The sequence below is a fragment of the Scleropages formosus genome, chromosome 20, assembly GCF_900964775.1.
Source record: "Scleropages formosus chromosome 20, fSclFor1.1, whole genome shotgun sequence".
NCBI lineage: Eukaryota > Metazoa > Chordata > Actinopteri > Osteoglossiformes > Osteoglossidae > Scleropages > Scleropages formosus.
In genome coordinates, this window is record NC_041825.1 from 20,398,704 (window position 1) to 20,415,463 (window position 16,760).

Sequence of the window (16,760 nt, forward strand, 5' to 3'; positions counted from 1 at the left end):
TGCTCGTTCTGAATTACATATTGCAGCTTTCTGATAGCTTCAGCAACAGGAAACTTATTGAAAAAAGGAGGTGACAACACATTTGCTTGATGTGGAGTGTTCTGGAATGGAGGAAGAGCGCCGAGACACCTGTGGGAAGCGCAGTTGGGAAGGACGCTCTTGCAGAGGCGCTTAGTGGAGCACAGACACAAAAACACACTGCACTACAGTGTTGTAGTAACTGTGCGTTCAGTCGTAGCGTGCGTACAAAAAGAAGGTTTGGTGTCCAGCAATAATGTGAGAGATCCAAAAACACTTCCTTTCTATACTCTCTAGTATTACAACATAGCTGACACTTTTCTCCAAAGTGACTTATACTGTCAAGCCACCTACAGCGATTCACATTTTATACAGCTGGGTAATGTTGCTGGAGCAATTTAGGGTAAGAACCTTGCTCAGGGATGCTATAGCTGGAGGTGGGATTTGAACCTGCCACCACTGGATCTAAAGACAGCACCGCTAGCCACCTTGCTACAAACTGTCCCAACAGATTGAAGTATTTCAGAGCTTCCTTGAAATGTTCAGATGTAAAGTTATATCTTAAATGTTCAGCTGAGGCCATCAAAGAATTTTGACCCCTTTGAATGTGTTTTAGTCATCCCTGCCAATGTTTTTATTAAATATTCTCAAAAGTTAGTGCTCTACTCAGTTAATTAGGCAATGGTAAGTAATGGAAACATACTTTGAAAATGTGTTACTGTCAGGGGGGGAGCATTTTGAGAGCATGGTTTCTTTCAGTCTGTGCACCAGATACAGGCACACCGTTGTCTGCTTAAATCTTGAGAACTGAACACCTTCACTGGGTCTCTTATGTAATTATTTCGGTAGTGATGTAATGCAAACAGCGGGTTTGCCGAGAATCTCTTTAGATGACTGGAAACATTTAAAAAACTTGATTGAACTATTGTTTTGATGACTTTTCCTACTAGTGGATTTGTTCTTTATCAATATGGTTTTTAGAAAAACTGTACAATGCGATATAAGTCTGGCTGCCCTTTTTGGCATCTATACAAACAAAAGAAAAAATAGCTTTTGCAGGGCAAAGAAGGTGATGCAGCAGCTTGGCATCTTATCTCAATAAAATGCTGTTAAAGTTATACAATGAAAAATACTTGGGACGAAAAATGTTTAAAAATGCTGTCATGTGCAGCTTTGCGTTTTTACACCTCTCAGATTAACAGTATTTCATTACTGTCCATCCAGCATTTAATATTTTAAATGCTCCCCTGTACTGATCTAAATTTAACAATCCTAAGGAATGACATTTTGCATAAATCGCAAGTGTCAAGCATAAAATAATGAGATTATGTATTGTCACTAGAATTGGCTACATTTACATGACACTTTTCTCAACAGCAGCTTACAACATTAAGCTACCTACAACTATTTACCCATTTATATATATATACACACACACACACACACACACACACACACACACACACACACTTGCTGAAGCCACTTGTCCTGAGCAGGGTCGCGGCGAGCTGGAGCATAACCCGGCAACACAGGGTGCAAGGCTGGAGGGGGAGGAGACACATCCAGGATAGGACGCCAGTCTGTCACAACGCGCCCCAAGTGGGACTGAAACCCCAGACCCACCGGAGAGCAGGATCTGGGCAAACCCACTGCCTCCCCCCATTTATATACCTGGGTAATTTTAGTGGAGCAACTTAGGGTAGGTACAGCAGCTGGAGGGGGGATTCAAACCTGTGACCACAGGATCCAAAGGCAGCTGCTCTAACCAGTGGTAGCTCACCAGAGAAGAAATGACATTGCACCACCAGATTGCTCTTTTCAGCATAATGATGAAAAGGTCTTGCAGCATGAATTACTTCAAGGTGCCATTTAAAATGAAGACTTTTATTCTTCATGCAATTAAACATCTCCCACACTGAAATATGTACAGGTTTTTGTTAGCCAGACATTACACGTACATACGTTAACTGACAATCTCTGAAGAACAATAAATACAACAATGTACATAAAGGTCTGGAGCGTCTTCCATTGTAACGAGTCACAGTGCTGACAGAGAAAGAAGGAATAGATCACTGGGAGATACGGAGGGCACATGGGTCTCAGGAGCAACCATGTACACTTCACCTGAAGCAGAACAGCGACAGCTCATGTCACGTATGTTCTGAGCCACCATAAACTCACCGAAAATGAGTAAATTTAACCCACGGCCAAACTCGTGTCCTGCAGCCGTCAGAGATGCAGTACAGAGCGCTACCTCAAAATATGCAAGAAACATGTTTGAAATCAATGCTATTAGACATTCAGTTTTGATTTTTCTCCTTCATTATGAGAACCACGATAAAGAATGTTGTCTGGACATTAATAATACTGGTAAAGGTTACCAACATTCACAGTCACAAGAGTTCAGACTCACTGGAAAGTTGGTCTCTGCTGGGGGAATTTTTCAATATACTCTGATGTCAAAATGAAAGCAAATAAATCGCAAGGAGAAGCTAGGAAATGTCATTCTTATTTCAACTCTGAAAAAGAGTTTGGTTAGACAGCATATCTGCAACTAAAAGCATCCATGGGCATGAGAACTCACTGCAAAAGGAAAAAAAGAGAGAAAAACATTGACAGATTGCATTCTGTCATGAAGAACAAGTTCTAATCAAAGTGAACAGACTGCACCGGGTTTCCCAGCACACTAAGATTTTTCAAGTACCACTTTTGGAATTATAAATAAACATTTTCAAATAGTTAAAACTGATAACGTGACCAACAGTTAAACAACCTAGACATAAAACATTATAAATAATTTACATATCTGAACAGTCTGAAATAGGTCAAGGTGCAATGTTATCTTGGTCTTTTACATTAAAAACTGTACCATATCTATGAAAAAAAGGGGGAAAAGCAACAAAATAAACACTAATGTCCTCCAGAAACTATGGTAAAACTGGCTGACTTTAATACACATGTGCCAGTGAACAGAGGTATAGAAAAGATTGTGAACTTAAAAAGAAATCAGCCATGATTTTATGTTTAACCATATAAATGTTCCTAAATGATTGTTCATAACCAGATAATTAAGAGGCAACACCTCCCCGCCTAATTTGATGCAAATGTCTAAAATGTTTGCCAGCAAACTGGTGTATATTTTCCATGCTAAGTGAGTGTTCTTGATGGTCTATTATTAAATTCTTAAGGATTCACTGCTAAAACATGGAATCCCCACACTACACACCCACTAACTCCCCAAAACACAAAATCTATTGCTGAATGTGTTACTGTGCCTCTTACTGTGTTTTAAGCTCAATACATGAGGGCCATAACAGTTACACAAATTGAAAAGCAAGAAAGCTAAAGAAAAACACTACTCCGGACTGAACTTTGATGGGGGGATGTAATGTTAATAACACTTCTCTGCTAAGCTGAAACATTCATTAACGCAACAGCCACCCCACCCCTTTTTGTCTCTGGGATACTCGGTCAGTCCGTCTCCTCCGTGAAGCACTGCTCTGCCCTGCGTCTGCACTGAGGGCTGCTATAGGTTTCCCCATTTCTCAGCTGGGGGGAACTGGTCCACCTCTCCCACCTCTGTACACTGCCGCTCTCCAAGACTAAACATGATCTTGTATCGTAACCGCACTTTCTCCTGGAGGTGGGGGACAAAAAAAAAAAAAAAAAAAAAAAAACACAAAAATTAAAACTATTAAAGACAGTTGTGAGATCCAGACAGTAGACTGCAGAGGTTAGCCAACACTGGAGAAGACACGGATGGGAAGTGACACTGGACGATTCAATAAGAATCCTTCGCAGTAGATCCAACGGACAGAGGAACAAGGTTGGACATGTTGGGTGTGACTCACAAAAATAATCCAAGGAGGAGCAGGAGAAAATTGTGATTTACAGCACATCACAGGCATGCAGCAGCTTGCAGAACACATTCAGGCTGAAGACACACCTTAAGTGGATTGGCCAGCAGCATGACTTGTGTGATGGAGGACGGGGGCAGGACGGGATTAAAGGGTGCCAGTTCTGTTCCCGAGGGAGGCTGCAGTTTCACCTTCATCGACTGGAATACATAAACAGAGAAATAAGGAGCAATGAGTAAGAGGACGGTGAGAGGTGAAAAGGAAGGTGGTGTGTGGGCACCTGTCTGTGGCAGGGGGCAAATTTAATCAAAAGCAGTGTGGTCAGTTTTCAACTAACAAAAAAAATCAGTTATACAGCACAGAGCCCTTTATGCATGTTGGTCATGAGGCAAAACAATGTGGACCTTGTTTCAGACGTAGTATTTCTAATTAAATTTCCTAAGGTAGTGTTGAGCCAAATTTACGCAGTACATGATAGCGTACACTGCAGCGCACTAAGTGATCTTGTTAGGCCAATTGAAAAACTGCATTTTTATGTCCAATTATTCTATTTTCATAAACTGCTCGTCCTGTGAAGGGTCACGGTGGTCCTGGGTCTATCCCAGAAGCAAAGGGTGTGAGGCTACGTGCACACTGGACAAGACAGCAGTACATCTGATTATAAAAACAAAATACGTGTATAAAATTAAATGAGTGCATATTTCGTACTGTCGTGAAGTTTTATATACTGTGTATTAACAAAATACCGTTTAAAGTTAGAAGCACTGTTTATATAATCCTACTGCAGCTTTAATGAGTAACAGTCAAATCTAGTTACTGTTACACCTAGTTAACATCAAGAAGCATCAAGTTACCATGCCTCACTAACACATTTACCTAGTTAACATAAACAAGCATCTAGCTGCCTATTTAAACCCCAGGTAGACACTAAGGAGATGCTGAGAGAGTGGGGAAAAAAAGGAAAGAGTCGAGTCTTTACTAGCCAGTTGTTAGTTTTTCCTTTCTCCCTGACCACATTCTGATCCTGTGTTCTCACAAGCAAACCATACATTTATAATGTGTGTGTCAAGCCTGAGTCCAGGTGTCATGCTTGGGGAAGAACTGTGTCACAGCGACGTTGGGCCTGCATTGTATCCATTTTATATGATCTAGCTTCATTATTTACACAAAACTGCATCATTTTATAAAAGGGTAACATTCTCACAATATATTCATGGCAATTAATTTCTTACCAGTTGATTAATATATACCAGAATGGCATTGTTTCAAATTAGTTCACACCTTTATCCAAGCTGGCTTATAATGTCAGGCATGCACACAAAGCTACTTACAACAATTTCCCCATTTATACACCACGGTATTTTAACCAGGGTAATTCAGGGTAGGTATGCTTCTCAAGATACTGCCATAGAAGTAAGAGTCGAACCCAGAATCTTCAGATTGCAAGGTAATGAATGGCTCTAACCACTGTTCTACCTGCTGCCCAAATACTCTGAAATTACATTAATGCTTTGGCACATCAGATGAAAATCTTCAAACTCCTTATACAGTCATCCCTTGTGAGTGAATTAGGATTTAAACTACACTCCCTACAATCATTCACCCATCTACATACACACAAACACACACACTATGGCCATTAAAAATCCCTATTTCTCCTGAAACACATGGCTTTGGGTGGAAACTCATGCAGACATGACAAAAACATTCAAACTCCACAGGCTGATTGAACTCATGTTCAATCACACAGCGCAGATGCTGAGACACCATGCAAATTCATTTACAGTCCTTTCATACATTTCACCAATGTTTTCTTTTGCATTAAATGTTGAATTAATTCATAAACACTGAAAATATGTACGTATGAATGTTGTATCTGTGAGCATTTAAGCTTATGCAACTCAGAAAGAGCTGAACGAGCACAGGTAGACATACAGTATTATAGAACAATTAATGAAAGGAAACTGATGTATTATGTTGTGTTTTAACTCATAGTAACTACTGAAGAAGTTTTGTCCATTTTAATGGGATTTGGAGATATTTTAACTATAAAATAATAATTGTAAAATGTAAATGAGTGTCAATTTTGGAGCTCACGAATGCTTAAAAATTTCCACCACCAAAATTAGTGGAAATTGTATAGTTGTGAATAACAAAAATCTGCATTATAAGGGTTTCTCAGGAATGCATTACTCAAGACTGTATTTTATAAAATTTTTATGGAACTTTCACTTCTTCAGGAGAGTTATTGATCACCTGAAATTTTCTAATTGGACCCAGCGATCCAGGACTGTCCTTCATTTCAGTGAAATGTGCTTAGTGGTGCATAAGTAGATTGTTTCCAACTTTCACTTCACAGGCACCTTTGAGGAAGCCAACTAATAACAACAAAGAAGGGAGTAATAAAGAAGAAATACTTAATTCCAAACCACTAAGTAAAAGTGTATTTTGACAGGCCAGTGGAAAAGAAGAGCAGGAATAAACTGTGTACAGCTGTATAAAAAAAACTGACAGGCACTCTAAAGCAATGGCAGGTCAATGCACAAAAGAGAGGTCACAGTACAACGGAACCAGGGTATGCACACTCACCTTTGGCACGGCGGCCTGAAGAACAACGTTACGGACCGGGAGAGGAGCAGTGTTCAGCATGGACACCACCAGCACTAGGACGTCTGGGCGGCCTGGTGGGCAGTCTGTGGCAAAGTGCAGCAGCACACGCACACCATCCTTGTCGTAGGCCGTCACCGGCAGCACTTTGCCTGCAAAGGAGCGTGTCATTTCAACTGTAACAGTGCACTGACCGTCTTCAACATCCTATTCTTCCACTCTCATTTTACCACACAGATACCGCCGCTTCATTTACAGCTAGTACACACTCTCTAAGCTCACTGTGGAGAAGAGTCAATTACTGAATTATTAAAAGATGTGAGATTCAGAGAGAACTGAAAACTTTTTGTGTTCGTTCCATTGCCTCAAGTATTGGCCTATGGTTATGGTAATTAATGTGATATGGTTTATTAATATAAGAGAAAACACATCTGAAATATTATTAACAGTTCAACATTTCCAAGTAGGCCAAGCCATTCTTGTGACTTACTGGGTTTAATGGAGTCTAAAGGGACGTACAGATTGGCAAGAGAGACTTCAGCAGCTTTGGCTGGGCTGTCTTGTGTCGGGGGGAGAATTGGGGACAGGGAGCGGAAGAGGGGGCTGCCAGGGGAAGAGCTGACAGCCTGGGTCTTGGCCTGGGACACAGCGCTGCCTGCAGGCAGGGGCCCCAAGGTGGACACTACAGAGTTGAGAATAGGAAAGCCTGGGCCAGAGGAAGCCGTTGTCGAGGAGGAGGAGGATGATGCCGCCGAGGCCATTGGGTCAGTTTTTGACACCATCCCGAACACAGAGGACTGGTTCATCAGACCAGGCATGCTGGAGAAATAAAATGCAGTAATTAGGCTGCTGCACCAAAACACTAATATATTGTCAATGACGAACTCAGTGAAGCAAGAAAAATACACCACAGCCAGAGTACTGCTCTCACCCACCTGCAGCAACCCTCCCTCACTCAGAACTGCTGGATCCTTTCCAGTATTCAATATCACTCTCAAAATCTAAATCTATTTTGGATCCACTTCTCTAAAACAATGAACATATTAACTTAGTCAAATACAGTGTGATAAGTGTCCAAGCCTCAAAACAAACACACACACACACACACATTTTCAGAACCGCTTGTCCCTTACGGGGTCACGGGGAACCGGAGCCTACCCGGCAACACAGGGCGTAAGGCCGGAGGGGGAAGGGGACACACCCAGGACGGGACGCCAGTCCGTCACAAGGCACCCCAAGCGGGACTTGAACCCCAGACCTACCGGAGAGCAGGACTGCGGTCCAACCCACTGCGCCACCGCACCCCCTTCTCAAAACAAACATTTCATTTTAAATAAACTGAATACTTAATTGTTCTATGCAGAGGAGCAAACACTTTGGCACCATCCGTAATACACACCCTTTTGGATCCCCAAGATCCAACATAGCAAGATCCTGCAGGCCTTGACCAAGAGAGGCTGAGCCAGACTGGGTCGTACTGGGGAAAGGAAAGGAGGCTGTTCTGGGGGCTTCTGGTTGACAAACAGGTGTTTTTTGCAGAGGACCCACGGAAGGTAGCACGGACGGAATCATGGGCCCTGGAAGTGCAGAACTTCCAAAGAAGTCCAATTCTGAGCTGGGTGCCTAAGCACAGTAGAAAGCGGAAAAATCTTCAGTCACCTCTGTCTTTATCTACCTTGACATGACTGAGAAAAACATGATAACAAAACATTAAATAATTCCTATTGAATAGTTGTTTAAGACATACCACCCGCGAAGAGGTTGGCACGCTGTTCAGTTCCTCTTCGTCCACTACATTCAGAGTTTGATTATTCAAACCAGGAACTGGATCATTTAGACCTAAAAGAAAGAACAGATAAGATATTCTGTGAGCCCTTCTGCTCATGTTATACACTGTTTTGTTCTCTGAAATGTACTTTACTTTGATGAAAAGCATCTGCGAAACAAAAAAATATAAATGTACTGAAGAACTGTGATAATGTAAATCAACAAAAAAGCATAGCACTAGAATGACAAACTCAGAAACATTTGGATATTGTACGAGCTTCTGCTAAGTCTAAATATAAAGTTGACACATGAGAAAATAATTCAAAAACGTTTGAAATGAATTACAAACACTCAGTACAGTTTTGAAGTGCTCCACAACCATTATATCTAGAATTACTATTAAATATTTGTGTACATGCACACAAAGGATTTCATGCTAAATAAAATTTAGTTACTGTTATTACTGTTGCTTTTATCATAGTCTTATGAGTACCTAGAGAGAGGAGTTCTTCATCAAGGATGGATAACGCAGTGGAGGAGTGGTTGGTACTGGTTCGATGGCTGGGGCTGTCAGTCTGGCTGACAGGGAAGTTTTGAGAAACAGCCAACTTGTAGGGTGGCGGAGGCAAAACTGGAATGGTAGGTGCCAGAAGACTGCCTGTACTGGGCTCTGGATGTTGGGCAGCTGGAGCCAGCTCAGGCGGGGAGGGTGTTGGAACATCGAGATCAGCCAAGTCGATCAATGTAGGTTGGTTACCTTTGCTGCCTGAACAATGCAAACAGATTGAAGAATTTCAGAACACTACACAGTATTTTTTCACAATTACAATTAAATTAGGCATGAAACTGGTGTGAGTCAAGTTCTGTGTATTATCTTCAGTGCTTTGTGTGTGGCTAGATCATGACACAGACCCGAAGAGGGTGAAACACAAAAGAACAAGACAAAACCTCTATATTTGAAAGCGTCTCCATTTAAGCCCGCTGTGCTCACCTTCCATGCCTGGTGTTCCCAGAACATCTGTCTCTCCGTTAACAGCCTGTCCCTCCACTGTTCTCTTGTAAGAATTGATGACCCGGGACAGGTCATCACTGGCCTGCAGGATCTCACCTACAGGAAGCAGCAGCAGAAAGGTCACGTCTCTGCTATGATTTACAAAAATCTGCTGGTGCAGTGATAGATTGCTTTTTTTTCTTTTTTTACCTAGACTGTTGTCATTGTCCTCCGTCTCAGTGGCCAGTTTGAAAACAGTGCGTCGCAGCTTGTCACAGCGATCATAAAGCTCCTGAACGAATAGGAAGAATGTTTACAGGTCAATCACCAAAGCAATATTCACGAAACCCCTTGGAAAAAGGTCAACCCCAGGTCAGGGCTCTTTAGCACAAAGACATACAGGACAAAGCCCAGAAGGTTTTACAGGTTTGCTTACATTGGTAAAAGCTCAAAAACAGTTAAGCTGAATCAGATGGTTCACCACACAGCTGGAAAAAAACACATCCTGGACTCAGTGCAACAGGAATGCATTTTAGTAGTTCTGCTCTAGGTCTTAAGGCTTCCGTCCTGCTATGTCCCATAACCTAAGCTTCTGCACTGAATGGAACTAATTATTTCCCCATTCAAACTAACACACTTCCTGCTTTTTAAAATAATTTTTTTCTGCTGACAGCACAGTGACCAAATGAGCAAATTATTCACAGCTTCAAAAGCTTGACATCTTATTCTTATTCAAATTATCCAAAGACAGATGTAAAGGTCAAATAAGCTCAATGAGCAAAAGTTTTCAAGAACCTTGATGAGCTCCTTGTCAGCTTCAGAGGACTCGTCTCTATTGAAGTGGTTCAGCATCTCATTCAGGAGCTTCACATTGTTGTTGACCTCTTCCAGAGTATTCACGCGCTTTGTCACCTTCTGCATCCGGGCTTCGTCCTGGAGGGTCCACAGCCACGTCAGTCAGGCAACGACAGCCATACACGACTACAGTGTTCTGATCTGTAGCTCAACACTGAAACACAAACGCACAAAACGTTGTGATGCGAGTTCCAGGGCTTACCTCCTTCACCATGTTCTTAATAAGTCGGTTGGCCTCCTGCAGGTCCTCGGGGTTCTTGCTTTTCAGGAGCTCTGCCAGAAGCTACAGAAACAAGAGACTGTCAGCTCTTGCCACCGTCCTCAGATGATCCTTCCCCAGTTAACTTGCCCCTGGGCCACACCAACCTTGCTTTTCTCCTCATTGTCAAAGACAGGGTTCTTGGGGCGAGCGGGTGGGGAAGGGATAAGAGTTTTGTCCACAGGGATTTCTGGATCAATGGTCACAATACCTAAAACAAAAAGGTTACCACACTTAGTCATATTACTACAGCCAAAAACACTTAACAGTCAAAATTTTACACTCAAATTTTACCTTGCCTCTTCAACATCTGATAGGCTTCATTTATTTTTGCTTCGTCAGGCAAAGCAACTGCCCAGCTAAACAGCATTTCTATAACTTTTTTCTTCACCTTTTCTGATACTCTGTCACCTAGATACTGAGGAAAAAAAATAAAATCCAAAATGAACACCAACAACAAACAGGAACATTTTGCAAAGTAGACCAAGAAGTGCAATCCATAATTAAATGAAAATAATATTGAGCACTTACCTTGGGTGAAACAACTTTGATTAATTCATTTAAAAACCTAAATTTTCCAACTTCGTTATGAAATCTTCTTCCACAGTTCTTCATGCAAGCTTCTAAAACCTGCAAGAGTGACTTGTTCAAGCGCCAAGTTCAGGCTGCAAGAACCATTTTGTGTTTTTCTTAAAATATACTTACGGTCAAAGCTTGTATAGCCTCCCATTCCTGGGGGGATTGAATTTTATGAGCTAGCAATCTTACTGCTATCTGTGGACTAGAAAGACATAAATCATGTTTAAACACCGTTTTTCCATGATATGCAACTCATAACTAAAAGTCTTTCGGGAAAAAGGGCCCAAAATCTGATTTATAAAAAAAAGTTTGTTTGTAAAAGAAATATTAAACTACCAAACTCTTGACTGTACATTTGGAGATTTTAAGGTTGATCTCCTTTTATTAATTAAAATTTGAAGAAGATTAATACCCTTCTAATTCTTTATTGATTTGGTCACAGAATCCAATAATGTATTCCCAGTCTTCATTTCTGTTGGAGGGGTTGGTAGCTTTATCTGAGGAGAAAAGATATTGCAAAGTAACCAAGGACAAAATACAGAAATGTGGCAGAGAGAATACAACATTCACATGCAAAAGTCTTTGGACTGCATTTTAATTTCAGATGTTTCAGCTCTCTGATTACTTGACTGCCTTACAAATTTAAATTTCCCAAGTTTACATCTTTATTTCTGTGACACTTTTCTCCACAACAACTGACAAGTTTTAAGCTACTTACAGTACTGTGCAAAAGTTTTAGGCACTTGGGAGTGAGTAAAAAAAAAAAAAAGCTGTAAAGTGAGAATGCTTCCAAAAAATAATGCTCTTAATTAATAAACTTCCAACAAAGCAAAAATAACCATCCATCATCAACAACCGCTTGGCACAGTGGGTTTGGTCAGGTCCCACTCTCTGGTGGATTTTGGGTTCAAGTCCCGCTTGGGATGCCTTGCAATGGACTGGCATCCCGTCCTGGGTGTGTCCCCTCCTCCTCCAGCCTTGCGCCCTGTATTGTCGGGTTGGGCTCCAGTTCACTGTGACCCCGCTTGGGACAAGTAGTTTCAGACAGTGTGTATATATACTTTCTTTCTTTAACGACATACAAAACCCTTACTGTAATACTGAAATCTAAAATATGCTCTTTCCCATTGACGCTAATGCAGAAGACATTAACTGACCATCTAAAACAAATATTTTTGTGAAACATCTAAGCGCCTAAGAATTTGCACAGTACTGTAGGTATCTGTACAGCTGGGTATTCTGATTGTGTCAATCCAGGAAAAGCACCTTGCTCAAGGGTACTACACATGGGAGTGTGGATTGGAACCTGGGTTCTTTGAAAGCAAGGCGGTGGCTCTAAGCACTAAACCACCCGCTGCCCTCGGATATTCCACATAAATATATATTTTGGCAGTCTGGGCCATGGCAGTACAGTATGACATGTTGCACTCAGGGTGTGAATACAGAGCAGAAATAAAGTGATGACAGCCCAGCATTTACAGTCAAAAGTGTGGTCAGAGCTGTAGGGGTATCGTGTCCCCTGACGGAGCCACCTTCCGCTGTCTCTTAAGTACTGAACATGTATTACCAGCGACTGTACTCTTGAATCACGAGTCTGATGGATCCAAGTGACATCCGGTAGCGTAGAGGTTAGAGCTACTCCCTTTGTGTCCAAAGGTCACGGGTTCGATCCCCACCTCCAGCTGTAGTACCCCTGAGAAAGGTACTTACCCTAAAATTGCTCCAGTTAAATTACCCAGCCGAATAAATGGGTAAATAGTCGTAACCTTAACATTGTGCGAGTCGCTTCGGAGAAAAGCGTCTGCTAAATGAATAAATGTAAATCGCTCTGGCCGTAACAGCAGCTTCAAGCGCCACTAGCTGCGATGGTTATTGGAGAAAGATGCTAAATTAATAAATAACATGGTCTACTTACTTCAGACACACATTTCACCTGGGAATTACGATGAGCTGGAAACTGAAATTCCAAGTTCTAAGAAACATGTCATGTCAAACTGCTCCATGATCCATGGTGACATGTTAAACCACTTACAAGGTGAAGGTACACTTTGACCAATTCACATCACACTCACTGTGTTCCCTATCGTTTCAGTTTGGGATAAATATACCTTCTTGGGTTGGATTCAAACCAATAACCACCACACTACATTATCCGACACAGAAACAATGAATGACCATGTCACGTATGACAGTCAGGTATGTTTCCAAAAAAAAAAAAAAAAAGGAGTTCAACCACGTCAGTAAGGATTCCTTGTGTGCGTCAGCACCGGCCAATAAAACTCATTCTGATTCGGCTCGGTGAAATGGACTCTTTTTACTTTAGTTAGTAAGTCAGTAGTGTGTGAACTTTTTTTTACCAGTCTTGGTTACCCGTGTGAACACACTCACTGTGTGTGAACCTGACGTTCACTTTCCTCCCGCGCTCCTCCGCTATTTATAATATTATTTTATTTTCAGTGGCGCGGGCTGCGCGCGAGCTGCACGCGACTCGAGCCGTACGTACAGCGGCGTGTGGAACGGGGGAACGAGAGCTTCGGGCCCTGTGTCCTCAACCTTATCGTTCCTCCGAAAGTTCGGGACGGGTCTTGGGATAGTGGGTGGTGCCTCTTCGCGAGCATACATACACTCACTCGTGAGTGTGTCTCTGTTGCCGAGGTGGAGACGCAGAGACGGCCCCCCCGTCACTCTCCGCTTCTCACCGAACCGAGCTTCAACTCGCCTCAGCTCGCCCTCAGCTCCCTCCCTTCCTTCCCCCGGCCGGCGCGCGGAACACTGACTGACCGCGCTGAGCGAGTCCTCAGCTCGCAGCCGCATGATTAACCGCACAGCACAGGGGCTGCTGAACCCCGCTTCGTCTCGGCTGGAAACGCGGGCAAACAGAATTTCGCAACAACACAGCCCGCTAACACTGACACGCGCAGCTACCTGTGCCAGTGCACGCGAGTTCGTCTCAGCCATTACATAACTGCAAACGTAATGATGCATCGAGTAATGATTAAATGTTCGTTATTTGACAGGTACTCACTGAGCCAAGACTCTAGCGACTCCCCTTCCGGATCCGCCATATTCACAGCGTCTGGAACGCCTCGTGATGGCGATGCCAATGACGATGACGACACGGATTTGTTTTTGTTCTTGCGACTCTACTTCCGGATCCGCCATGTTCACCACCCTGCCTGTTTGTTTTCCGCCAACTGTGGGGTTCTGTCAGAGATAAATGGAAGAAAATATTCTCGTAATGTGGCTATATTCAGTCTCGTGTCATAATTAAGTCACTCTTTGTTCTTTTTGAAGCCAGTTAAATAAAAAAAATACACAGTCATAACATAAAAATTGTTTTGAAAATAGGCATATATTTAGACGCCACAGTGGGGTCTTTCGAGACATTTTCAAGATGGCTGCGTTCACAGCGACGTTATTGAAGCCATGGACACCCAGGTAAAATGATGTTTATGTGAATTATTGTACAAACAAATTATTTTAAATGGCATTCAGTCTTGCTTCTTTGTACGCGTTACAATGTCATTATAGTTTCTTGAAAAATAATGAAATTCGGGGATCGCAAAATTGCTATTTAGTCAGTGTTTTGTTGGCTAAATTAAAAAAAAAAAAACTATCTGATGTATCGGTATTTACTTTTGAGCTCCTATTAAAATTAACGTGATCGGTTTACTTGTGACATTAATTGTTAAGTTACCACATGCATTTTTTGGCATACAGCTGTCAAACTTCTCTAGGAAGTATTCCGTGTCGTGTGTATCTCACATTTCAGAGTTGTGTTCAGTATCATATCTGAATCAGTGGGCTTTGTCCTGTTCACCTTACAGGACACCCATGTGGCATCACATAACTGATTTGGTTTGCACCTTATAATTTTATCATTTCTGCACATCGCAGTATTTACTGGAAGGCTGCACTGTGGGATGATTTCACTGATTATTTCTCAGGGTGCTTCAGATAAGGTGGAGCAGATACAATCCTTACTACCTGGAGCCAGAGCCTCGCAAGGAGGTATACAGCACGCCAGAGACGGAGCTCACGCCAGAGCAGCTTAAGGAACGAGAACTGAAATCTGTAAGACCCATAAAAGCGGCACCGCCTGTTGTTCACAGCTCCGTTTTCAGCGATCCCATGATCAGGTGGGCAAGTGCGATGCAAGAAAATGATTTGTGAGCTTAACCCATGTATTCATGCATGGATTCATGCCTGTCTTTTGTGCTGTTAACAGCAAGTTTATCAATATGATGATGAAAGGTGGCAACAAGATTCTAGCCAGGAATATCATGTTACAGGTACGGGGAGACGCTTTTTAAGTTTAGTTAACAGCACAGAGTTTGACAATGTGTTACTCATTGCTCACCCTTGCTTTCTGTGAAGACACTGGAGAATATCAAGAGGAAGCAAGTGGAGAAGTACCACAAAGCTCCTGATGCCGAGAAGGCTGGAATTGAGTGCAATCCGTATGTCATCTTCCACCAAGCACTGGCCAACTGCAAGCCAGTTATTGGGCTGGTTACCATTCAGAGGGGCAGCAGACACTACCAGGTAATTTACCTTACATAGTGTAATACATTTCACTCCAGTGGATTAACATACATTTGGTTTGCACACGTGAAGTAGGGTTGCGGCATTAGAGATCTCATTATGAATACATACTAGGATTCTATAATGCAGTTTGGACATCAAAATTTAACAGCGGAGTTAATTTGTGCGTGCATGTAAAACGCCGATGTTGAATCACTTTTATATTCTCTGGTTTATACCTCAATCTGGAGAAAAGCATCTGCGAAGTGCATAAATTAATTGTAAATGATAACTCTATACCTGTTTTCACGTGAGTGGCTGATAAAGTCAGCCAGACCACATAAATTGTTGTTCTCATTTTCCATTAATGTAGGTGTGTAATTGCAGTTAAAGGTGCAGCGTTCTGTCAGATGTTACCACTTGGAAGCAGTAGTAGTTTGTCAAGGGGTGTGTTTTGAAACACGTGTGCACACTTTTTTTTTTTTTTTAAATATTGGCTCATTGTCAGTACAGGACTTTTTTTTGAAGTTTAGATTTAACATCATTACCATTAATGCTTTTCATGTTTCTGAAGAAAAGTGTACTCTTTGTTGCCATGTGTGCCTCCCAAGTGCAAGTAACACTCAGGGTTAGTACTTGTGCTTGTTCAAGGTTGTGTACTTAGCTTTAGTGAGGCTGTGAAATCCTTTGAATACCTGTTGTGACCCTTGGGTGTGATTTGCCACAGGTGCCCACTCCCCTCACAGACAACCGGCAGCGTTTTGTTGCCATGAAGTGGATGATCGCAGAGTGCCGGGAGAACAAGCATCGGCGCACTCTCATGGATGAGAAGCTAGCTCAGGAGCTTCTGGCTGCCTTTGCCAACAAGGGCCCCGTAGTAAAGAAGAAGTTTGAGCTTCACAAGATGGCAGAGGCAAATAGGGCGTTTGCCCACTATCGTTGGTGGTAACCACATATGCTCTGTGGAGAACTTACACAAGAACTTTCATAATACACTGTTCAAGGAAGTGTAATTAAATGGGAGAGTGTTGCTATTTTCTTGAGGGGAAACTGCTTTGTTTCACTTGAAGAACAGGGTTGTTTTGTTGGACCCTTATAGAACAATTATTACCCTGTTCTACATACCCTGCCAGGTAATGAGCCTTCAGTTTTTTTTTTTTTTTTTTTTTTAAATAGCTGTCATTGCAATGTTGAAAAATTGAAGTATGTTGTGGGATGCAGATTAAAAGGTATAAATTGTTCCTCAAGATTTCTTTCACTGCCACTACTTGTATTTCCCACAATGCTCTTCCACAACCACATT

At 42.1% G+C, this 16,760-nt stretch overlaps 2 protein-coding genes across 2 annotated transcripts; one reads left to right on the forward strand and one right to left on the reverse strand.

Annotated features, from left to right (window-relative positions):
- Positions 1 to 1,887: 1,887 nt before the first annotated feature.
- On the reverse strand, positions 1,888 to 14,169 carry gga3a (golgi associated, gamma adaptin ear containing, ARF binding protein 3a). The gene is made up of 17 exons (XM_018761970.2): positions 13,959 to 14,169; positions 11,346 to 11,430; positions 11,060 to 11,135; positions 10,886 to 10,984; positions 10,649 to 10,772; positions 10,462 to 10,565; positions 10,298 to 10,378; positions 10,036 to 10,173; positions 9,451 to 9,532; positions 9,241 to 9,357; positions 8,743 to 9,015; positions 8,230 to 8,321; positions 7,882 to 8,105; positions 6,973 to 7,301; positions 6,465 to 6,634; positions 3,965 to 4,075; positions 1,888 to 3,655 (listed from the first exon to the last, which is right to left on the reverse strand). Exons 1-17 carry the CDS (start codon positions 13,996 to 13,998, stop codon positions 3,545 to 3,547), a joined length of 2,256 nt encoding a protein of 751 aa, XP_018617486.1. The 5' UTR covers positions 13,999 to 14,169; the 3' UTR covers positions 1,888 to 3,544.
- mrps7 (mitochondrial ribosomal protein S7) lies at positions 14,121 to 16,704 on the forward strand. The gene is made up of 5 exons (XM_018761975.2): positions 14,121 to 14,371; positions 14,881 to 15,072; positions 15,162 to 15,225; positions 15,311 to 15,478; positions 16,185 to 16,704. The coding sequence occupies exons 1-5, from the start codon at positions 14,328 to 14,330 to the stop codon at positions 16,404 to 16,406; spliced, it is 690 nt and encodes a 229-aa protein (XP_018617491.2). The 5' UTR covers positions 14,121 to 14,327; the 3' UTR covers positions 16,407 to 16,704.
- The last annotated feature ends 56 nt before the right edge of the window (positions 16,705 to 16,760 follow it).

Bases quoted from the DNA above. Each gene is read 5' to 3' on its own strand.
- gga3a (XM_018761970.2), bottom strand. From the start codon at position 13,998: ATGGCGGATCCGGAAGGGGAGTCGCTAGAGTCTTGGCTCA. The intron at 10,174-10,297 runs GTAAGCCCTGGA...TGGACCCTCCAG, and splicing joins TTAAGAACATGGTGAAGGAG to GACGAAGCCCGGATGCAGAA. The intron at 9,533-10,035 runs GTTCTTGAAAAC...CTATTCGTTCAG, and splicing joins CTGACAAGGAGCTCATCAAG to GAGCTTTATGATCGCTGTGA.
- mrps7 (XM_018761975.2), top strand. From the start codon at position 14,328: ATGGCTGCGTTCACAGCGACGTTATTGAAGCCATGGACACCCAG. The intron at 15,073-15,161 runs GTGGGCAAGTGC...TGCTGTTAACAG, and splicing joins TTCAGCGATCCCATGATCAG to CAAGTTTATCAATATGATGA. The intron at 15,226-15,310 runs GTACGGGGAGAC...CTTTCTGTGAAG, and splicing joins CCAGGAATATCATGTTACAG to ACACTGGAGAATATCAAGAG.